Here is a 24,884-nt window from a genome sequence, read left to right as displayed (position 1 = left end):
ATATATATATATATATATATAAAATATATAGAGAAATTTGTACACTGCCATTCAAAAATTTGGGATCAGTAAGATATTTAATGTTTTTAATGGAGTTTCTTATGCTCATTAAAGGGTTAGTTCACCCAAAAAATAAAAATTAGGCTGCGTTTTTCTCACCCCCGAGGCATCCTAGGTGTATATGACTTTCTTCTTTCAGACTAATCCAGTCAGAGTTATATTAAAAATTGTCTTTGATCTTTCAAGCTCTATCATTGTTTAGAGTAACATTGTGCGGAACAGTATTCACTTCCTGCTGAGAAGTAGCCTATCATCTGCATACCAGAGCAACTCAGTGAAAGTGTGGGAGGATACTAGCTAAAGGGAAGTGATGCAAGCTTTCTGTTGACTTACACATCTTATGTCTCCTGACCACAAACACTACAACGCTACATATCTCTCTCTCTCTCTCTCTCTCTCTCTCTCTCTCTCTCTCAGTAAAGAGATTTTTTAAAAGAGCATTTTTTTTACTGTATCAAACAAATGGAGACTCAGTGAGCAAACAAAGACAAAATACTTTTTTTCAAAAACATTAAAATCTCTATCATTGCAGTCAGCGGGTGTTGCATTGCTTCAGTCCAAAATAAATTAAATAAAAATCGCCCATCCATTAAAAAGTGTCTCACACGGCTCCGGGGTGGGGGGGGTGAACAAAGGCCTTCTGTAGCGAATCGATGCGTGTTTGTAAGACGAAAGTCATATACACCTAGGATGCCTCGGGGGTGAGTAAAACGCAGCCTAATTTTCATTTTTGGGTGAACTAACCCTTTAAGGCTGTATTTATTTGATCAAAAATACAGAAAAAAACTTTAATGAAAAAAAGAATGTATGCAATTTCTAATATTGTTTTCCTATTTTAATATACTTTATAATATTATTTATTTCTTTGACGCAGCACTGAATTTTCATCAGCCATTACTCCAGTCTTCAGTGTCACATGATCCTTCAGAAATCATTCTAATATGCTGATTTATTATCGTTTTTTGTTGTGCTGCTTAATATTTTTAGAACCTGTGTTACTTTTTTCTTTGATTCCTTGATGAATAAAAAGTTAAAAAGCATTTATTCAAAATAGAAAACAGCATTTATTCAAAATAGAAATCTTTTCTAACAATATAAGTCTTTACTATCACTTTTTATCCATTTAACACATTTTTAAACACTTTTTATCTATTTAACACATATATTTTGAATAAACACTGTTCTTTTTACCTTTTATTTATCAAAGAATCCTGAAAAAAGTATCACAGGTCCTAAAAAATATTAAGCGGCACAACTGTTTCCAACATTAATTTTAAATCAGCATATTAGAATGATTTCTGAAGGATCATGTGACATTGAAGACTGAAGTAATCATGCTGAAAACTCAGCTTTGCGTCACAGAAATAAATTATATTTTAAAGTATATTCAAATTAAAAAAACTGTTATTTTAAGTCGCAATAATATTTCACAAAATTACGTTGTTGTTTTTTTTCTGTATTTTTGATCAAATAGATACAGCCTTGAACATTAAAAATCTTACTGATCCCAAACTTTTGAATGGCAGTATTTTGTACTGCATCACTGTGTTTTAGTACACAAGTACACATACTGTAGTTAAAAATGCTGGAAGGAGTACAATAATATATTCCCTTACTTTTATAAAATGTTTTTCCATGTGTATGCTAACCTGTGTTATTCATTTCTCAGGAGCGGTTATTCTTTGTCATGGAGTTTGTGAATGGTGGTGACCTCATGTTCCACATCCAGAAGTGCAGGCGTTTTGATGAGCCACGAGCACGGTTTTATGCCACAGAGATCATTTCGGCCCTTATGTTCCTTCACTCCAAAGGCATCATTTACAGGTGAGGAATACTGAGGATTATTTTAACATCGCACATTTCCTGTCATTACATTACTTTTGAGCTAGCTGTGGATGTAATAGTTTCCTTACTGGTTTAATGTACAAAACATTTAATTCCCTAATTTAAGAAGAAAGTGTATTTGAAATCCATAATGTTCATCTGAAAATACTGCAGATGTTCACACTCCAATGCCACTGCCCTCAGTTATTTGCTTTGACATGCCTGTGAAATCTTGTCTGCGCATGTCCTGACACACTTAGTCAGATTTTACAGACAGTCTCCGCCCCTGGCTTAGTCGTCCTTTTCCATGACGTGACATTGTGCTCTTCCTGGCTGTAATCACATGACCTTTGCCTACCTGAGTAAGCTTTCTGATCACCCCTGTAATAGAGCCAAGCCCAAATATAAACACATCTGACAAACTGCTTTCCCATTCAGATAAGGCTTGTGGCATTTACGAGCTTCCCTGCGGGACCTTTTAGAGGAATGCTGGTGAACTCTGCTGAACCCCTGGTCATCTTTACAACCATATGGCCCCTTTTATGGCCACTCTCACCTTTCCTTTTGATTTTATTGGGCTTTAAAGCTAATTATTTTAGGGTAATTATAACACTTCTGTGAAGTGAAGCTTAAGGGGGGAATGATAAAGAGTCTTGGGAAAGATGGCAGTGTTGTAGTGCAAGAGGACTGTGGGGACATTTTGAGTGAGGACTTGGTCTGATGTTACAGCCCTGCCCACTGCCCAGCATGCAATGGAGCTATTATTACATAAGCTGTTTACTCAGGGAAACAGAGAGCACGAGGGAGAGAGAGAGAGAGAGAGAGAGAGAGAGAGCGGCCTGTGCACTGCTCTGTTTATCACATGATTTTGTTTGTTATGAAGTGCAATATAGTATGCACAGAGATTATTCCAAATATATATTAAAATATTCTCATCATGCCCATTACAACATTTCAGCATGGATTTTACGGGACCACCTGTAACACAGCTCTTTTATAATCCAGCAGTACAACGATTCGTTGACCTCTGAGTCATCAAGCTGTTCCTCTCCACTTTACCTTACTTACTCTCGATCCTATATTAGAGGCTGCTGTAATGCCATGTAATCTGGCTCTGCTCTAATCTGAGGACTGGACTATACCGGGTTCATTCAAAACATATGACAGTGCATGACGGAAACGAGGAGTGCATTAATGACTTTAGTGTTTTAGTCTCACTTCAGCAGGTTCTACCCGGAGGCTTGGAGAAACTGCAAATGCAGTGTTTATTGACCTCTCAAACGGTTCCACTGTTTCTAAAGTACACGTGGTTTCCAAAAGGTTTTCAGAAAGGAAGCTCTTTCTATTGTTGTTTTCGGGGGTTTTTTTTCAATGAAAGGTATAGTTCACACAAAAATGAAAATTTGCAAAAAATGTACTCATCTTCAGGCCATCCAAGATGAGTTTGTTTCCAGATGAGTTTGTTTCTTCATCTCAACAGATTTTGGGAAATCTAGCATTACTTGCTCACCAATGGATATCCTCTGCACTGAATGGGTGCCGTCAGAATGAGAGTCAAAAAACATCACAATAATCCACATAACTCCATCAATTCCATTCCAGTCCATCAATTAACATCATGTGAAGTGAAAAGCTGTATGTTTACAATAAACAAATCTATTTTGAGAGTCCTCTATCTATAACATTGATTTCCCCAGTGAAACATTTGTCCATTTGAATCAGGAGAGAAATATGCACAGATCAAGCACAGTCCGATTTTCTGAACAAATATGTTAGTGGATTTTTTTGTGAGAGGACAACAGGTGATGTACCTTTTCACTGGAGGAAGTGTTATTATGGATTATGGGCTTGTATTTGAGCCAGTCATTATTTGATGGACTGGAGTTGTGTGAATTACTTGTGGATTATTGTGATGTTTTTATCAGCTGTTTTGACTTTCATTCTGACGGCACCCATTCACTATAGAGGATTTACGGGTGAGCAAATAATGTAAAGCTATAAATTTCTCCAAATCCGATGAAGAAACAAACTCATCTAATTCTAGGATGGCCCGAGGGTGAGTAAATTATCATTACATTTAAATTTTTGGTGAACAATTCCTTTCATTGATAAACCATTAAATTTTTTTAAAGTTATATTTATGGGCTTTTGCCTTTATTTGCCACAGGACAGTAGGGAGCAGACAGGAAAGCATTGGGTGAAGTGAGGGGGGTGGGATCAAAGGCCCTCCAGACGGGATTCAAATTCGGGTCACTGTGAGCACAGTTGCGCTATATGTCGGCACACTAACCACAAGGCTATCGGTGCCAACAAACCATTTATTTTTTATCAGAATAGTTGGTGCTTGAAGACTTTTGTTGCAACATTGCAAGAGACTTGGGTTGTTTTACGTAGAGAAGAAAGTATGCGGTTACGTCACTGATGGTTGGGCAGAAGAGAGACTTGTCCATTTTTACAGGGCCTGAAATATTTCTGCCAGTTCTCCAGCTGCAGACTTGGGCTGTGGTTGATGGCCAGGCTGGTGAGTCTGCCACGCTGTTATTTTTGCCAGCGCCAACTCTCCGACATTGCGAGCGTGAGGCTCCGCATGTCTCTGTTCTTGTTCATTAGGCATGAAGTATAGCAAGTTAAGATATATTTTTGATTTTCCTGTCATTCTCCCTCTCTTCCATTTGTGCCATTTACTTGATTCATAAAACAAGAATAACCTTTGTATAAATTGTTTGTGATGAAACAAGAAGACACAAATATTTTAAAATGTATATTATTTAGCTGAATTTCCAGCATCCTTCAGAAATCCATGATCCTTCAGAAATCACTTTAATATGCTGATTTGCCATTCAAGACACATTTCTTATTATTATCAATGTTGAAAACAATTGTGCTCCTTAATATGACCAAAACACAATGTATATTGATTTTCTTTCCAAGCTATGGTAGGAAGCAGTGTTTTTTTCTGCCAATATCCTTCCAGATATGCAAGGAAACTTCCTTTATTATTTGACTGATTCAACTATTCTCAAGTAAAGAGAATGATTTTATGAATGTTTGTGACTATATGTGACCCTGGAGCACAAAACCAGTCTTAAGTCGCTGGGGTATATTTGTACCAATAGGCAAAAATACATTGTATGGGTCAAAATTATTGATTTTTCTTTTATGTCAAAAATCATTAAGATATTAAGGTAGCAATAGCCAAAAATACATTGTATGGGTCAAAATGATTGATTTTTCTTTTATGCCAAAAATCATTAGGATATTAAGTAAAGATCATGTTCCATTAATATATTTTGTTAATTTCCTACCGTAAATATATCAAAACTCAATTTTTGATTAGTAATATGCATTGCTAAGAACTTCATTTGGACAACATTAAAGGCGATTTTCTCCATATTTAGATTTTTTTTTTTTTGCACCCACAGATTCCAGATTTTCAAATAGTTGTATCTTGGCCAAATATTGTCCTATCCTAACAAACCATACATCAATGGAAAACGTATTTATTCAGCTTTCAGATGATGTATAAATCTCAATTTCGAAAAATTGACCCTTATGACTGGTTTTGTGGTCCAGGGTCACATATCATTAACAGTGTTGCACATACATTGAAGTATTAATACCCTGACTGAATGAAGTAGTGAGTAATGGGATCAGAGTGTTTGCTTTAAAACAAACTTTGTTGTTTACTAGGTAATGCGGCAGAGTCACGCGCTTTTAACAACATAGAAAAGAGGTCACCTCTCAGTGTCTCCTCTGTTAATTGTGTTCTAATGAAATCAGACCAAATTTCCTTGGGAAACTTGACCACAACAGGCTGTTAGTCCAATTTACGTTCCGTCACTCTCTTTTCCACGGGATCAATATGCTTCTTCGTCTCTGATGACAGGAGACTGAATGCTGCTTCTTGTGCTGATTACTCTTCACCCTTGTGTCAAGCATGCAAGCATTTGCACTACATGCTCACTTTGTCACTGTGTGTCAATACTATTTGAACTCTGTGAACCCCATTTGTTATTTACCATGATGTGTTTGCAATATTTTGTTTACATTTTTGTGCTACTACAAGCTGTTCACTTGTTATTGAGTACTTAATGCTTAGGCACACATGAGTTGTAATACCTGTCATTCATAAAATTAAACAAATCCTGCAGTCCATTTATAAAATATTTTGGCTATTTAAAGCATTTAATAATTGCTTTTAGCTACCAGTAAGAGTATTCTCTGCTGCATAGAATGCATTTTAACATGTTTAAATAAATTCAGCGGAATTACACAGATTAAGTAAAGAAAATCCATACGATTTTTATATTTAGTCAAAGTAAAAAAGTAATGGTATTTTTTTATGGATAAATAATAGTTGATTTTTGAAATAAATAATATAATATATTTAAAACCTGTACTCTCGTGTATTCAAGGTGCAAGGAAAATATGTAAAAAAATATTATCACTTATTTGATGGGTACACCCTGTGTTATTTTATTAATATCATTGTAGTATTTTGAATGAGTTTTTATTTTTATATTTCCAGTTTTCATTTCCATTTTAGTTTACGTTTTAGTCATTTTGTCTACTTGGTTTGTATTTTAATTCTTCAGCTTACTTCAGTTTGATTTCAAATAGTACATTTTGTAGAATGCTATATCACTTACTACAGCATGGTAAAAATGCCATCCTGTTTTGTTTTTCTATCAAAGGGACCTCAAACTGGACAATATTCTCCTGGACAGAGATGGCCACTGCAAACTGGCAGATTTTGGCATGTGCAAAGAGGATATACGTGAAGGAAAACTCACTAGTACCTTCTGTGGGACTCCCGATTATATTGCACCTGAGGTGATCATCACTAAAAGATCATTTAAAAGAAGATGGTGCTTAATATTTGGGAGTGTGTTCTCTTCCTGTATAGCTTGTTTTATGTTGTGTCTCTCTCAGATCATCCTGGAGGAACCGTATGGTGTATCAGTGGACTGGTGGGCTCTGGGTGTGCTGCTTTACGAGATGCTGTCAGGTCATGCTCCATTTGAAGCAGAGACTGAGGACGAGCTGTTTGAGTGCATCCTCAAAGATGAGATCATTTATTCATCTTGGCTCAGCAACGAGGCGGAGGACATCCTTAGAGGAGTGAGTCTAGATCTACAGTCAAAATATCAGACTGATTAAAGGGGTCATATGATGCTATTTTAAAGATCATTATTTTGTGTATTTGGTGTAACAGAATATGTTGACATGCTTTAATGTTCAAAAAACACATTATTTTTCAAATACTGTACATTATTGTAGGTCCTCTATGCCCCGCCTCTCTCAAACACGTCGTTTTCAACAAAGCCAATTCATATCATAACAAAAATCATCACCGGTATTCTGTATGAACCGGTATACCGCCCAGCACTAAAATAAATCTTAACCAATGATTCCTAATTGCATCTACTTCCGGAAGGCCAAATAAAGTGCTTTTGCTTTTGCACTGAACCACACAGAGTCTCCCGACATGGCTGCATCAACACGATTGCTGTTCCTGAAACCACGCCTTCTTTCTTTGCGTGGACATTTCGGCGGCATTATGCTAATATTTCCACATAGTGAGGTAGATATGTGGGGGCGTGTTAGAACGAGCCGTTTTAGGTAGGCGTGGTTGACTCTTAACTTTTATAAAGAATATCTCTTTGGATTTGAGACTTTAGTCTTTGCAACTTTACAGATCTTCTTTATGCACCAAGAGCTTGTAACACTCCAAAGAGAAAGGAAAACTTGAAATCGCATCATATGACCCCTTTAAACAAAGGTTGCACTTTAAAAGTTTAATTTCAGTCAGATTAAGACAGTTTGTCTCAATAAAAGGTCTTGGAAAAAGTCATTGTAGCTCGGCTTCATCCAGCATTGGATTTTAAAAGACAGAGGTATTAGTCATGTATTTAACCTTCAAATATATAATTTTATATTCTACATTCTGTCTCTACAGAAATAAAATAATCTCCTCATCTCCTTGTCTATGACTACATGTCATTAACTGTGTGTGAAGCTGTAAGGACCAGGACTGTTTGGCAAAGTGCAAATGCTAAACTAAAATAAAACCAGAGCAATGAAGACTGTAGCTCAACTACACAAAAAAGCCTTTTAGCTAGATTATAACTTCATATGTAAAACACTCACAGACGTCACTTTAATGAAATCCATTTTGTTTTGCATAGCAAGTAGAGCCCTGCATTTCAGCCCGGGCCCGACGGGCCCTGACTTTTTTACACCCCTCTGGCCGGGCTTCGGGCCAATTTTCACGTCATAGTTCAGACGCGGGCCGGGCCTTGGGCCTGTTTTAGGCTTCTCCTTATTTTGTATATTTTAGACATCCATCAATTAGTGATGAAAAAAATTGCCTCGCTGGTGGAAACAACAGGAGACCGTGCTACCGAGACTGTCAAGAGCGGCTCGACGGTGTTTAGTGTCCCGCAGCAGCAGTATGTATGGTGCTTGCCGTCAGCGCAGCTGAACAGTTCTGCGTTCAAATGCAAGCAATAGGCTTAAGCTTGCCGCAAAGCACCGGCAAAAGTAATTACCATAAATGTGACAGGGGGAAATAGTAAGGAGATATTTGAGTTATTTACTAATAAACTAGTGTTTTCTGAGTCGGTGTCGCAAGGATGAAGTTGTCGATCCTGAGTGCAATCTCCTCATTAGACGCGCCTTTAGACAGAAGTGCATCTTTACGGATTATGATTATAATGAAATAGTTTTTGTTTTTGATTTGTTTTATTTCATTAAGTAGTAATTTAAAGCTTTCTATAGATATATTTATCATGTCTGTGAGACATGTATTCGCTGAGTTTTGGTTCATTTTTGTGAAGCGCTCCTGTTGAAGAAGAGACGGCAGAAAGCGCATCATGTTTGTTTTCTTTATTTTATAAAAGCACAACGTTTTGTTGATATTGTGAGTGCACACAAATAAAAGTAGACCCTTTACAGCTACGAATGATGTGTTGCTCTTACCTTTATGAGCAAAAATGACGGTGTATCCACTGAAAAAAAATGCAAGTGATCGCGCTGGCGCCTCCATGTCCTCCTGCAAAGCGCGCTTTAGCTTCCACTCTCCGCACAAACTATTGGATATAGCGCACATTTATCTAGGTTTAACGTTTAAACATTGTTATATGCTTGAACTGTTTTATATCTATAGATTTTATTTTAGGCAAGTCGTGATGATTTGAGAAGGCTAAATTGATCATCAAACATAGGCTGGCCGCTTGGTGGTTACTTTAAAAAAACAAAAACTTATATTTAACGAACAAAAAATGCTCCAAACGGTTTTTTAAATTAACTTCATAAAAAAACGAAACTAAATATAATTCCTTTGCGATTACATACAAAACTGAACTATTTTAATAGCTGAAACAGTAGTATAAGCTGTTTTGGGAGAAGGGGAAAAAAAGATGTGCTCGGGTCAGGCTCAAGCTCGGGCTCGGACTCGGGCCGGTAATTCTGATAAGCTGTCGGACACGGGCCAGGCTAGGGCCTAAATTTGAGGCCCGTGCAGGGCTCTAATAGCAAGTACATTTGTCTGACTTTTACTAGACAGACTGCTTTACTTTTACACTAAGGACACAACCCCAGTGTATTGACTCTCAGGCAGCTATGTTGGGAAATCTGTGACTTTCCTGGCAGTGACGTCTCATTAAACAACTCTCTTCCTCTTCTGTTGTGATCACTCATTGCCAAAACATTTATATCAAAACTGCCGAAACATGACTTTTTCAGCTTTACTCACAAGAAAAAAACTCAAAACTGGCTTCATTTAAGAGCTCCGTGTGAATATGTTTCTTGGCTAATGCAGCCGAGAGGCTTTGGCCAGCTTTCTGTGTGTTTTGGCCAACTGTTCCTATATAAGCACCAGTAAACATGAGGCTAATTTGCTGCGGAGAGCACAGCCTGTGGGCTGCCGTTTCATCCCTCAAAAGACCCAGGATGTCAGGATCACAGACTGTCCCTGTTGTGCCTCATTACATAAGCTCCATTGTGCCCCATGAAGGGTTAAAGAGCTGTGTCATGGTAGAAGGATTAACATCACGTGACTGAGTAGAGGTCTTCTTGCATTAGTGGAGTAAAATCCCTAATAACTGTTTCCAAGGGCTTAAGTCAGTGATCTGTGCAGTATTGTGGGCAGTAAACTTTCTAGACAATTGTGAAAGTGTAAAAAGACAAAGTTGTATTTTTCCAGTGATTCTTAACAAAATATCACTTCTAGTTTATCCGCATACGGCAAATTTCGTATTTGTCTTGTTGTTAAAAGTATTTGGGCTTATTGCAGTTCAAATATAGTCATGTTCTTGCATAAGAAACCAAGTGGCATTTATTTGAAAGATACTGTAGCTCAAGTGCACTTTTCAAGCACTGCGTTCAAAAGCTATAGATGATGAAGATTTCTGTTTACTCTCTACACAGTTACTCACCAGAGACCCAGCGTGTCGGCTGGGCTGCATGGATAGAGATGGAGGAGAAGAGGCCATCACTGCACACCCGTTCTTCACAGGACTGGACTGGGAGAAGCTGAACAGACGAGAGATCGCACCACCTTTCACACCTCGAATAGTAAGCCTACATCACCACTTCTGTTTAATACCGTGTGTATTGTGCGATATTTGTATTGTGCACCATTTATGACTGATACTGATAGAGATTGTATTTATATTGAATATTCAGGACCTTTTTTATTTACTGATTTCTTTTAATTAATTTCATTTGAATTTATTTGATAAAATAATGTATTATCATTCAACTACTACAATTAAACACAGTATAAATTACGACTAGTTTAATATTATTAATAATAATAGCCTAAGTTATCTTTTATTATTAATATTAATGTTGTTGTTGTTGTTGTTAATTTTATTAGTTATTCCATTGTATTTATGCAAACATTTTACAATTTTATATATTTCATTTTATATATATATATGTATGTGTTTGTAAACACTGTTAAATAAATGATATAATAAATAAATAGAAAACAAAATTAAGTAAATAAATAAATAAATGTACTTTGAAATACTGTTGTTGAATTATATTCTTTATAGATCCACCAAATGGTGGCATTTATCAGTACACTGATAAACATAAAAGAACTGATAACTGATTAATTGGATAAGTGTGAATATTGGTCAAAAATAATGTTTTGTTTTGTTTTGCTTTGTAGGATTCTATTGAAGATGTGAACAATTTTGACCCTGACTTCACTCAAGAGGAACCCTGTCTTACACCTATTGAGGACAGTCTTTTTTCTTTCCACCAGGACGATTTTAAAGACTTCACCTACACAGCTCCAGAGCTGCGACTGCACTAACATCAGCTGTGGTTTATTTATTTTACTTACATAGATTATATGTTACTTTCCCTAATTAACTCCTTCTAGCGAACTTGTTGTGATACATTCTGTTGACAAACTTTTTGCCAAGTCTGACAAGAATTTGGACATGATTCAAACTAGAAGGCAATACAATATACTCCACTGGACCATCCAGACCAAAGGATTATTTGTAAAGGCAATGACAGGAAGAAAATAATGATCTCCTGAAAGTTATGTGATGTATTGTAAAGTAATTCTAACTAAAGTCTAAATTATGAACTTGGAAAATCCTTTTGTAACAGGCTATAAGAGACAATTTTGGTTTACCTAAAGCACATGTGACAACACATATCACCTGTCCAGTTCATTGAATAATGAATCAGGGGACTCATGGCGTGAGATAGAAACATGAAACTTTCATGAGAAAAACAAAAAAACATATCCTTTACACCTCAAAGGACAAACAGAGCTGCGGTCATGTCACATTTCTCTGTAGACGTGGAAATCCTCCTTGAATAATGTATTACCCTTGATTCATTTGTTGTTCTCACGAGCTTACCCAGTATTTGAAGCAGCCTTTATACACTGATAATACACCATCAACTAATGCTGCACACTGTTAATGGGGTTAAGACGCTTTTATGAGCATAAAATATTAAACTTGAGGTCTGTTCTACGAAGTAGCTTATACAACTGGACTGAAGACCCCATTCTTTTTTCATTTCTATTGATTTGTTTTGTGCTTGAATTACATGTCTGGAAATTTGGCTGTAGTGATTATTGTTTTCTATTCAAGCATTCTCTTGTTTGAAAAGTGGCATTACCCAACAAAGGTTTTTACGCGCTTGCCCCAAACCAGTTGTAACTGGAAACTCGGTGGCTGACACATTTTCGTTGGCATTTTTCTGGCAGACAATAGCAGTGATAGTGAGATAAATAATGACAAAGCTGTTTTAGAGATGACGAAGAATGATCTGCTTATTTATTGTCAAGCAATTTATTTTTGGTATTAGTTAAATATACTTACACCTGATTCAGGGACTATTGCGGGTTTAATACAGGTTAGGATCAATCGACAGAATTTGAGGCATAATACCAGAAAAAAATGCTTTCTACTCATTTTCTTAAAACAGAAAGAAACATTTCTCTGAGGCACATAAAATAACATTTACTCATAATTTTATAAAAGCATGTTAATTCCTCTTTTAGAACTTGTGTATTATTTGAGCTGAAAAGCTGTTTTTATGATCTTTTTAGTATTTTGACATTACTTTGTCATGACAACAAAGTTGTAAAATTGAACTAAAAACAACTTCACATAGAAAAGATTATTTCTTAACACTAAAATCATGTTAGCATGCATATTGTTTACTTTTTGTGGCTATACTTGTGACATAGTGAGTATTTTAACATTTACGGATTGGCCCGTTTCACTTGTAAGTTCCACTGTACGTTTCTCACTGTTAGAGAATATTTTGATATTGTTTCCAGAAGCAGTTCCATGCAGGTGATATGATGAAATACTCTCCATTCTGAATTCTCAGTGATGATGGTGTGTGAAAAGTTTTGACTTGCAGTCAGGTGCTCTGGTGATTTTTCCAGTTAGGCTTGTGGTGTTAAACTGCCAAAAACCAGCCATGTCTGGTTGGGAGGTGTCTTCATGACTCAAACCATTCATTGAGTCAGCACTGCTGAGAAGTTCATTGGGTTCCTCCAAAATGTGCCAAATGTATTGCATTTATTTTAGCGGTTCAGAAATAATGGTCTTGGCAAGCAGAGTAAGCTCTTACTGGAATTGAAGTGTTTCTGAGTCTCTGCTAATTCTATTCAGGGGCTTTTCTGTATCCTACAGTGTTCCAGTAGAGTTTGGCTGTTCACTTTTCCACCATCAGAAATAATGGTCACACAATTAACTATTAAAAACAAACATTTTGGTCCCACTGGCTTGTTGGGAACATGTGAGTTTGGAGTTGAAATTAGCAGATGTCCTGCTCTGCGGAAAAACACTCCTGATGATGCATGATATCAGCTGTTGACTCTTCAGTCCCAACTGGAAAAGAAATTATTATTTTTGATTAGCTTGATCTCAGAGATGGACATACTGATGATATTTTTAGAACTGGAGCAGTATGGTTCATATATGGCATTTTATCTTTCATTATTTCCTCAGTTTCCTCCCTTGCCATATTTGACTCAGATTCTGATAGTCTGTAATTTGGGCCTTGGGCTTCATGCTACAAGAGATGACGTTACTGGGAACACAGTGTTTACTGTGTTATTTTGCAGCTGATTGCTTTTGCTGAAGCATTCCCAGCAGCAACCTGGTAATTCTTCTAATCTTTCCTGAATGGCAGAGAGAAAGCAACTGCTTATTTTTAGAGCCTTAAAGCCCTTCACAACCCACTTTGACAGGTGAAAGGGTTTAACACCCACTAAAGCAACTCCTTTACCTGAAGGTTTGATCAAAGCTGTCAGGTGCGGGAAGACAGAAACTCTTTACAACGGCAAAATACAACCATCAACATCAGCAAACTGACATAAAAGCTCAAATCTTCCCTTTCATATCTGGATTAAGAACATGTATCATTCTTTATACAGTAAGACTCGTGTATGACACCATAGAATTGTGCAAGTCTATTTTTCCTTAAACTTCTAAGTCAACTGGCTGACAGTGAAGAACTGTTTTCAATCTTTTGCTTGCTGTTAGTTTCATCAGTCCGATTTTATTTTCATAGAACTTCTCCATGGATATTAACTATTTGTTTCCAGTCATGTGCTTTCCACTAAATCACTTCAGTTTCATTAGTTTCAACCTTGTCCATCTATTACAGTTATGTCTGTCAGTGATCACCATGAGTCAATGACAATCACTGCCTCGTCCTCCACATCAGTAGAAACCATAAATATGGCCTTGGCTGCATCTGACAGTTAACCCTAATGATGCTGTATCCATTGGCACACTGCTTATAAACAACAGCTTACAACTTACAGTCATTTTCATGGAATACTGGAGCAATTTTATCTTGAAGAGAATTTGACTGAATTTTGGATTAAATATGTGCATTTACATATGTATATAAATAACTACTTAGAAATAACTATTGGAACCTGAATATATAATTTAGGTTGGTGGTGCTGAAAGGAAATATCTAAAGTGCAAATGAGGTCGTACCAGCAGGAAGAAACAGAAAACCAACACATTTGAGGAAACTGCTGAAATTCTGCTGAAAATTTTGTCAGCAACACCAGCCACTTCTCTATACAACCATAAAATTGGCCAAAGTTAAGGCCCACTATGACCAATAACTATTTGTTTAACCACATCCTGATAAACAACCAGAACACTCTTGCAACCACCTAGCAACGGCCTGCTAATCTGTCTGACTGTACAGCATCAAAACATCAAAAACCTTACTTTTGGTTTAGTTTGAGTTGAGGCAGTTTGCATTCCTTCACTGGAAACAGCATTTATTTATTAAATAATGCCTATGAACACTATCAAAAATCCGTTTCAGAATGAATAAATGACATATAAGTTACAACTGTAGTGATACATATATACATATATAGCACCCACACCAATACAATAACGTTCTGTTTTTTTAAATAAGTGCGCTCTATATGCGACTGCCACTTTAAATGCTCAAGCTGTTCCATGCATTTATAGTTTGTAAGCTTGAAAAAAAATTTCTGAAAGTGATTTTTAAAAAATGTAAATGCTGTTTTCATGAATTGAGGGAATGCAACCTGTCTCAACTATTGCCAACTTGACTAGGTAAGTAAGGTTTATTGAGACAGTTTTTGATGTTGGCCTGACAAGAGTCTGATCTCACTATTTAAATAGGTCATTTTAAAGTGCTAAATTTTTACAAACTGTATAGTCAGCAGATAGATTATCTGGACATTGCTTGGTGGTTGCAGTGTGCTGGTTGGTTACCTGGATGTGGTTAAACAAATAGGGTTGTTTGATGGTTGGTATGGGGTTTGGCGAGTTGCTAGGTTATTTTCACCGGCTGTTAAGGTGCTCTGGCTAGCTGCTAGGGTGTTGGGTGTTCTGCCTGGTTGCTGGTTGATTCTAGGGTGTTCTGGAAGGTTGCTAGTAAATGCTAAAGGTCTTCTTGCTGGTTAGGAGTTGCTCTTGTTTGACAAGGTGGCTGGTGTAATTATTTTGTAAAATAATTGTCCTCCATTACCTAATCCTTATTATAATTTAAATAATAACAATAATTAAAGATTAGACTATATTTTAACACCAATTATTGGTTATAAACAGTACACAGTATTCACTGGATGAGAAAGAAAAAAAACTTACATGGTTGTGGGACAAGCAAGTAATTTGAATTTACTGCATCTGTGGTGAGATCGATAGTGCTGGTTACATCACACCGTGCTGTTTGGACTGATGATGTCCCATCGGTTCAGTGAATGTCTTTTTTTGAGTGCGACACCGCTGTCTGTTTTCATATGACTGTGCTCGCTCCCGTCAGCGCCTCGTGAGCGCGCGGGCCACAGAGAGAGTAGAGTAGTGTAGCGCAGACACGGGTAACTCTTCGTACCGACTAGAAGCTGCACCGACCGGTGCCGGACAAATGATTTGACCTTCAGCGAACCGGAGGCTTGATCTCTACCATTCAGACGTTTTCAACACACCACACCGGACTAGTATCGGATCGTTTTACAGCGTCTGCTCGTTTTCTTTCGTAAACACATTTTTATTTGTTAGCGAGAGGTGGCCACGTCCTTGATTTTTCTGGCCTCGCGGCTTGGAAAAACCTAACACATTCTGAGTGGTTTCACCCAGGAATGGATACTGGAGTTGTCACTGAAAAGAAAAGGTAGGGATCCCCGTGTCTCTGTCAAAGAAGGTGGTCTGCTGAGCGGTATTTGTTGTGTTTAGTATAGTAAACAGGCCAAAAGATATTCCTCCCCCGTCACACAGAACGTGTCGCCATTTTGTGCTGGATGGCTAACCAAACAACTAAGAGCAAGTTTAAAGCGCGCATACCTGCTATTTATCTCTAAACCACCATTAAATGTCATTCTAAACCATTTAAAGACTCATATTTTTTTGCTTTGTAACGCATTATTTGTGTTTTTTGAGGTAACCGAGTGTCTAGTGTCTGTCTGTGGAAGGAAGCTAACAAAACTAGCGGCATGCTCACTTAAACTTCCCCTGATTTATTGCTTAAACGGTTATAAACCGTTTATAATAGTATAGACATAATTCAGTTCTCATGAGAATGGGTAAACACGTTGTTTATATAGGCACATACATATTTAAGCATGAATGTCAAATGCTTCTATTAAAAATAAAATACATGCTTTTTTCCAAATAGTGTAATAATCAGATAGCTGCACGTCTATTACAATAGAGGAGAAAGTAAATGGCATAATCGTTGCTCAGTGGATACTAATTGTGTACTTTGTATTCTGGTATTTTGTACTGTATTCATTTCTGAATGTTTTATGCAGTTTATTTTCTAAGATAAGAGAGCCATGAGCTAGTCATATGATGGGTCCCTTCTATACCCCTCAGACCACTTGACCCCACAATTTACATTAACTCGTTGCCCTTGTTCAGCCAGCCAGTCTGGCATATTTGTGGATAAAGGACTGGAAGCAAGAATTCGTCCTTGGATTTTGCTGACAGTGTCTTATTCTTTTTCAGGCCTGTCATCAGTGTGGGCTCAGATGAGATGAGATGGAAATAAGTGTTGGTATTGCTAAGACTGGAAAATGTTGCTTGGTTTTTCGGTACTAGTGAATTTACAAGAAGGATGGCACTGGCATTGTAGATAACCTAAGATCCAGTGTGTCACCATTTAGGCCTATATGCAAGTTACAGGTCAATTTGGCACATTTAGTTTTTGGAGTTGCTGGTTTAACCTATCATGTTTTTCTTGAAAATTTGTGAGTTCTCTTTCGGGGTTGTGAACATGCATGCAAAGTGTAATAGAAAAATTTATATTACAATTACGATGTTTGCAGGTCAGTTTGCCTGTCGTATTTCATTAAAATACAAGAACCAGCTACACAGACCTAAAATAAAAACTTTTTGGATACGTTTTATTTAATAGTTTCTTAACTACTGTCTGATGTTATTTACATTTATGCATTTGGCAGCCACCTTTATCCAAAGAAACTTACACTGCATTGAAAGTGGACATTTTTATTAGTTTTTGCTTGTTCATTTCTACTGTTTGAGCTTCAAGAAAACATGCAGAAGTACTTTTCCATACTTTTAAAGTTTAAAATGTTTTTAAAAATGTTATATTATAATCACTGTTTATGTAAAAAATGTTGTTCAAATGAAAGTTCACTTTCTTGTAATGCATGATAAATATTAATGTTAAAAGTTTGCCGTTTTAACTGATTTTTTTAATAGTGTGTTCTTTGGTTGAATTGAATCCAAGGTCAGTTTGACCCTCGACCATAAAAATCATACCTAGATTTTGAAGATAATCTAATTTTTTTATAAGAATACTGTGTGATAGGTCTTTAGTTTATACCCTGTTTAACGTGAGTAATACATTGTTTTCAGTGGCAATATTTTCCTCTGACATTATTTTGGTTGGCATCCAAGTTCAAGCTGCTACATGCTTTTTGCATCTCTTCTCTCAAATCTTAATCACTCTAACCATTGACGTCAAAGCAACTTCCTGCCCAGTCTTGTGGCAAGACCTCTATCAGTTTGAATGTTGAAATGTGGCCCTCTTGTTATGTTTTCCTCTTTAGAGGTGTTTTCATAAGCCTTGGGTCAAAAGGAGGTTTATCGATTCTGTCATTGTGTTTCAAGGTTTTGCATGTGATCTATATGAATCCAATTAGGCCTATATTGGTAATCATGTTGTAAAACAGGCCAACTTTTAGACCTGTGTCGATTTTAGTTATCATTATTATGTAGTTAAAAATATTCAACCAGTTAATTTTTAGGAGCTCAATTTAAAGCCTTCCTAGGTGGACGGATTAGGCGGTATGACAAATCTTACATCATGGCGTGAGTACTTCTGAATAACCAATATAGCAGTATATCATAATGTTTGACTGTAATTATTCTCGAAATTAGCTGGAAAAATATTTTATATTCTTAGTGTAAATAATGTGCAAATGTATTAACTTTGATATAAATGTCAAGCATTAGAGACTTCGCTACATTTTGCCTTTGCACAATGTTTATCATATATGCATATCGAGCAGTCAGCGCATGCAAAACTATATATCTTTCATATCGAATAGTCAGGGGTTTGCTTTTTGGCTTCACCTCAACCCAATCGGATGCATTTATGTTTGTGTTAAATTCATTCTTGCATTTACGTGTAACAGATTGGAACAGAACCAAAGTGTTTTAAAAAGTTTTTTTTCTATTTTGTAACTTGTGATGCTGTCCTAAATGCAACATTTGTGGTGAGATGTTCAAAAACAGCAGGAGAAAAATAATAAAAAAAAATGAAATGCACCACCACTATAAATGTCACTAACATATCTATATAAGAATTAGGGCGATTTGGGCGATCTCGATTTTTCCAGAATGTTTGACAGATTCTCGATTTTTTTACGATTTTTAACTAGGCAACTTGAAAATGTAACTACAACATGATTCAAGTAACTTTTTCTTTATTAACCCTCTAGTTAAAGAAAATTCTATTCCAAGTGCAGCACACATGAAGTTGTCAACATAATGTAAATGTTAAACAAATCACTTGTTAAATATCTTTGTAGAAAAGATGCATAAACTACAACTACATATTGTACAAACTTGTCTTATGCATATTATGTGTTCAGAAACAATAAGAGGAAAATGCTTTAAAAATTTTTCAAAAGTCAAGGTAATTCAAATTCAAAATGACTGAAGATATAACACCAGTAGACTATTATTAACTATAAATGTGACCCTGGACCACAAAACCAGTCATAAGGGTAAATATTTTGAAATTGAGATTTATACATCATCTGAAAGCCAAATAAATAAGCTTTCCATTGATGGTTTGTTAGGATAGGACAATATTTGGCTGAGATACCATGATGCAAACATGAAATATCAGACATACAGTAGTAGTTCTTTACAGGTTTTTTTATTCGATTGCGCTGCTTTTCCATTGTTTTTTCTGTGTAAACATGGATGTGTTTTTGACTGTTGCACTCGCGACTCTTGCAGTGTCTCATGCATGAAACGCCATTCTAAAAACACTGCGCTCAAGTTAAAAGTAGTTCACTCCCATCTTCTTGCATGTTTTACCTATTCCACTGCCTCTATTCCATCATTGTCAACACAAAAGCGCATTCTGTGTGAATGGTGCTTAGCGCTATATTTATGGTCCTTCACAGAGCATGTCACACGTGAGCGGTTTATCACGTGCGCCGACATGTGGTTTGATCGTTCTTTTCTCTTTACTGTTATCACCAGCATATTGTCAAAATGTCTAATTCTAACATTTGGTAATATTTCTATTCAAAATCGCAATTCCTCGATTTCTAAAAAATTTAATCGTGGCAAAACAATAAATTTGAATTAATCGATAAAATCTGGAAAATCGCCCAGCCCTAATAAGAATGAATGTAGATGAATGACCTCACAAATTCACTATAGACATGCACTGAAATTTTTTTATGAAATAATTTTCACTTAGACATTGCTGGCAAATTTCAATAATTACAAAAAAATTGCAAGTAACACTTTTAATTAAACATAAAATTTTGAAGTAGAAAGACTGGAATAGTATTTTCTTGTAAAACATACTCCAGCGATCTTTGTTTTATTTACATCTTTGAAAAATATTTTTTTTTACAGTGTAGTTGACAATCCCTACTGCCCAGCCTTGCTATCTATTACTAGAAATTGGTTCGAAATGGACAGGCATGGATTATTATATCACAAAGTTGAATAATTAAAATCAAATAGGTAATTAAGTAATGCCAGTGAATGTAGACATGAGAAGCTGGTGATTGCTTTGGCAAATGGACCGAGAGAATACAGCAAATTGGATTTGCATAACAGAAAAAAAAATCATAACATGACGTCTTGGTAAGGTTATCAGCTTACTTTATTAGCCATTTTGTTATCATGATGAGGCATATCCACTTCAAAGAAAGCTCTTGTATTTTCTCTTCTCATTGCATTTTATAACCATACAATGCAACCTCATACTTAAGCATTTGCATTTGAGTAAAAAGTTCCCTTTTGCTAAAGGGGCCTTCCAGCTACCCTGAATAGAGTCAATAATGTAGACATATATTATTGAGCAGTCCATATATGGAGCTTACATAAGATGACAATGTACTGGCACGCACAGACACAAGCAGGCTGAAAACCACAATGAAATGCATGTGTGTTAACATCCCCTGTGCACAAGGGTTTTCCTCTCTTTCTGGCCAAATGATTTCCGCTTTGCTTCAGAAAATACTTTGATAGGGAGGATGGGAGCAGTTAGGACGCCGTCTGTCTGAAGATGCTGTTTTTTCCTGCTAGGGCACTAGGCTGTCTTAACCGTTTTCCCTTCTTTGTGTTGCGTGGCTTTGACAGTTGACACAATGGTTACTCATTGTTTCTCGTTGCTGCTTTGACCTTGGAGCTCCTAGATGGGGAATATATAGATTTGTTACAAGTTGCATGGCGATCTCATTGGTCATTTAAATTATAAATGGCAAAATAGTGTTGTCACAGTACCAAAATTTCAGTATTCGGTATACTTTCATTTAATCCAAACTGTGTACATATTTAATTTTAAAGGGCTTTTAATGAAAATAACACCAGGTTTCGACTTTGACACGTGCAGTGCTCATGTTTATTCAACGAAGTCAAAGCCTTTTGGAAAATCTATTTGTGGCGGTCAGTTTTGACATTGTGGAGGGCGCCACAATTAAATCAATGTATGGGAAACACTGATCTAAATATTAAAAATTTAAAGGGGTCATATGATGCGATTTCAATTTTTCCTTTCTCTCTGGAGTGTTACAAGCTCTTGGTGCATAAAGAAGATCTGTAAAGTTGCAAAGACTAAAGTCTCAAATCCAAAGAGATATTCTTTATAAAAGTTCAGAGTCAGCCACACCTACCTAAAACGTGGCGGGCTGCCACAAATAAATCAATGTATGGGAAACACTGATCTAAATATAAAAAAATTAAATGAAACTTACCAGCTTGAACTCTTTCATTTGATCTGGGTGTCTGTCTTTAAAGTGTTTTGTTAGTTTGATGTGTTTCTTCATTTTGAGGTCGCCATGTCTCAGTGCTTTTATGAAGAGAGCGCATCTGCGCACCTTTCGGATAGCGCATCAAGAACCGGGTTGACCGGGTACTCGGTACCACCGGTACTTAAAAAAACCTGGTACCATAACGTTTTAATTTTTACGGTATTTTTACGGCAATCTGACTGCTTTTTATAACTTTTATATCACCTCAAGGCCACATATGTAAATAAAGTAAAGAGAAATAAAATATCAACCAGATGACATTATAGTTGTATGCATGCCAGAAAAATGGCACAGTTTTAACTTTGAGAAAAGCAGCAAAGTTCCTATGCAGTGAAAGCATTATATTTCATAGGGAGTTGTTAACTGTATAAATGGTTTGAGACGAGTGGTGTTCAGACTGTGTAATTTGTTGCTTGGCCATTAATGGTTTATAATTGAAAATGGAAAGGAGTTATTTTGCCTCTGTTGATGACAATACATGCAGATGAACTAACACTACAATGAAGCTCTGATGGATCTTGACCCCCGGCTGCTCACAATGTATTAGGAAATTTTATATTGTTGCAATGTAACTGTCCAATGCAACATTAATTCTCAGATGCTTCTGATCGAATTAAACAGAAGAACACCATTGACTCATTCCACACTGTCTGCTGTTTTTCAGACAATGACATGTTTGTGCTGTTATTGCAAACATTGGTTAAATCCAGTTCCTTAATGATGTTTCCATATCTAGTTTCAAGCTTGTTTGAGGCTTAACCTCTTTTGTCAGCTGACCTGATAAACAGATAAAAGATGTGGGTTTTTGTTGAATTAGCTTCTGAGGATATCTGAGGTTTTTAACTTTCTGCTTAAAGCCACTTCGAGATAGTTTTCTGTGAAATCCTAGAATTAAGAAAAGACAAGTTTATCAGCATTTTAATCCATTTGCCTGAGGTGTCAGCTTTTGTTAACAATGAACATTTTTCTACATCGGTAAACCGTGAATGATCACCTGGCTGAAGGTGGTGGCTTTTGTTACAGATTGTGCATTACTTTGTTGCTCTTTGTTGCCAGTAACTTTGCTTGTTTTCAGAGACCTCCATTATTGCAGTGAACTGAAACATTTGTTAAATGTGTGGGAGTTGGTCTTGGCAGTGACAGAATAGGCAGAGGTCCCAAGGGTAATAGATAGGCTGCTTTAGAAATTATGATGAGATAGAGACTCATTTTAGCAAAAAGCTTTTTCATGATGACCTATTTGTCAGGAAAGAGGTTCTTTTCTGGCCAAGAGCTGTTTATTGTCCAGATCCTGACCTTGCTTGCTTGTAAGACCAGTTACTTTATGGCTTGTTTGTGTGCAAACATTTGTTCCTTGTGGTGTGCTGAAAAGTTTATGTTGGGAAATCTGAAAACTGTCTGACACCACAACATTTATCACCGTTGGCTGGGTTCCAAGGGTTGTATCTGTGTCTGTCACAGCATGTCCACACCCCTTTTACCAGCCAGTCAGATTGAAACTATCTTTCTGGCCTCTGACGTTGCAAGTTTTGGCGCCATTCAAATGAGAGATTTAAAATAAGTTGACCTTGCTGCTGCCCTCAAGCGCTAGCGCAGGAGGTCTCTCTTGTCAAACACCAAGACAAAGTAACAAAACACTGTCCTTCCTTGTCTTTTCAGGGTGAGCTCGGAGCGCAGGAAGGAGAAGTCCAGGGATGCAGCGCGATCTCGCAGGGGAAAGGAGTCCGAGGTGTTCTACGAGTTAGCACAAAAACTCCCCCTGCCACACAATGTCACCTCCCACCTGGACAAAGCCTCCATCATGAGGCTGACCATCAGCTATCTGCGCATGAGGAAGCTGCTCAGCTCTGGTCAGTACGCAGACTTGAATATTTGCATCTACATACGCAAAATAGTTACACCGCATTCAAATGGGAATCAAAACATTGCCACCAGTAGATATTGTAAACACTATTCGATAGGGCTGTGCAATATTGAAGAAAAATGCGATATGCGGTAACTCATTAAATAATGCGATATTCGATATGCGATACGATAATGCTTAAAGTGCCACATGCTCAGATGAAACCGTTTTACTCAGCTGTTGCTGAGTCAGTTCTGTGAACTTCTATAACTATCTTGTGTCATATATATATATGGTTATTTGTATGTATGTATGTATCAAGAGCTCCTGTAAAACCACAACAAATTCCTTGTGTTTGCGCACACTTAAGTGGTGAATAAAGCTAATTCTGATTCTGATTCTAATATAACTAGCATACATGTTTCACTTTTTGTGAGAAGAAAGCACCCCTACAACAACTTCTGAAAGTGAACGGTAGTGTTTTACCCTAGCATTACATAAAAATGTCATTTTAACATGAGTTTAGGAACTGAATAATAAAAAGGAAAAATACAACACTGCTTAGTATTTACTCTATGAATTCAATATGCACTGAAAAGTTATTTAGGTAAGAGCAGTGAGTGATTTTCTCTTTGTCTTTTGTTCATGGCCCCAAATATTGCAAGCCATTGCGATATGTACATTTGCAATATTTCGATAATTTCGATATATTGCACAGCCCTACTATTCGATATTGTAAACAAATACTGTAAACACTGAGCTGATGAACAGAGGCAAAAATGTGCAATCTGCACTGTCACTGAGGCAGAATCCTCAAAGGGTGCATATTAGTACTAATATGTACTTTTTAGATACTTGTATGTACTATGGCTGCATGATTAACCGAAATTGCAATGGGTTAGTATGGTTATCAAATTGCAAAGGCTGCGATTTAATTAAGTAAGTGTTTGTTTACATGCAAGCAGCTCATGATCCAATGTTTTCAGTGTCTTGGAACAGCCCTGTTTGCAGTAAATGCTGCTCCACTTGTACTAGGGCTGTCAAATTTTTTTTCGAATTTCGAATATTCGTCGAATTTAAAATAAAAATCCACATTCGAAAGCAAAAACGTTGCATTCGACTTTTAGGTGTGCGTTAAGGAGGCGGCCTTATCAGCGGCGCACGAGATGCGATGACGATGTAGGTGTCATTGCATTATAATGTTTTTGTCAGCCTAACCAGTTGAACCCACTAGATGCGGCTCTGCTGCGTTGTTCATTAAATATATAGCGGAAAAAGAGAACATCAATGCGGAGAAGATCTTGTTTACATCAAAACCGAAACCAAGCCATTCACACAGAACGCATATTTCACGCATTTTCTAGACAGACATCTATTACTGTTGCACTCGCGTCTCGCACAAAAGAGCCGCATGTTTAGAAAGCCATGTAAAATTAATGCAAGTTTAACTTTGAAAAAAAAAACATATATCGAGACTTTATGGCGGGTTTTTCCCCATCCCACTGCATCTCATGTTTTTAAATGAAAAATGTACTCTGTGTGATTGGTTTTCCGCCCTTTGTATTAATTATGCATACATACATGATGCTGTTTTGTTTATAGTTGTTTAAGCAACTTAATTATAATTGGTTTATA

The 24,884-nt window shown here is 36.7% G+C and overlaps 2 protein-coding genes across 2 annotated transcripts in view; both read left to right on the top strand.

The window, feature by feature from the left end:
* Window positions 1–11,887, top strand: part of LOC107743988 (protein kinase C eta type-like) — a 22,561-nt gene extending 10,674 nt beyond the window's left edge. The window contains exons 10-14 of the mRNA XM_016557451.1: window positions 1,730–1,884; window positions 6,579–6,717; window positions 6,817–7,005; window positions 10,315–10,461; window positions 11,066–11,887. Of these exons, the coding sequence (XP_016412937.1) occupies window positions 1,730–1,884; window positions 6,579–6,717; window positions 6,817–7,005; window positions 10,315–10,461; window positions 11,066–11,212 (777 nt within the window). The 3' untranslated portion in view covers window positions 11,213–11,887. The remainder of the gene's footprint in view (window positions 1–1,729; window positions 1,885–6,578; window positions 6,718–6,816; window positions 7,006–10,314; window positions 10,462–11,065) is intronic.
* A 3,786-nt stretch (window positions 11,888–15,673) lies between these two features.
* hif1ab (hypoxia inducible factor 1 subunit alpha b) overlaps window positions 15,674–24,884 on the top strand; it is a 20,614-nt gene continuing 11,403 nt past the window's right edge. Inside the window, exons 1-2 of the mRNA XM_016557439.1 lie at window positions 15,674–16,050; window positions 23,066–23,256. Coding sequence (XP_016412925.1) covers window positions 16,019–16,050; window positions 23,066–23,256 — 223 coding nt within the window. The 5' untranslated portion in view covers window positions 15,674–16,018. The remainder of the gene's footprint in view (window positions 16,051–23,065; window positions 23,257–24,884) is intronic.

The sequence above is a fragment of the Sinocyclocheilus rhinocerous genome, unplaced genomic scaffold, assembly GCF_001515625.1.
Source record: "Sinocyclocheilus rhinocerous isolate Xijiao unplaced genomic scaffold, SAMN03320098_v1.1 scaffold2542, whole genome shotgun sequence".
Lineage (NCBI taxonomy): Eukaryota > Metazoa > Chordata > Actinopteri > Cypriniformes > Cyprinidae > Sinocyclocheilus > Sinocyclocheilus rhinocerous.
This window is presented reverse-complemented; position numbering and strand designations above follow the sequence as displayed.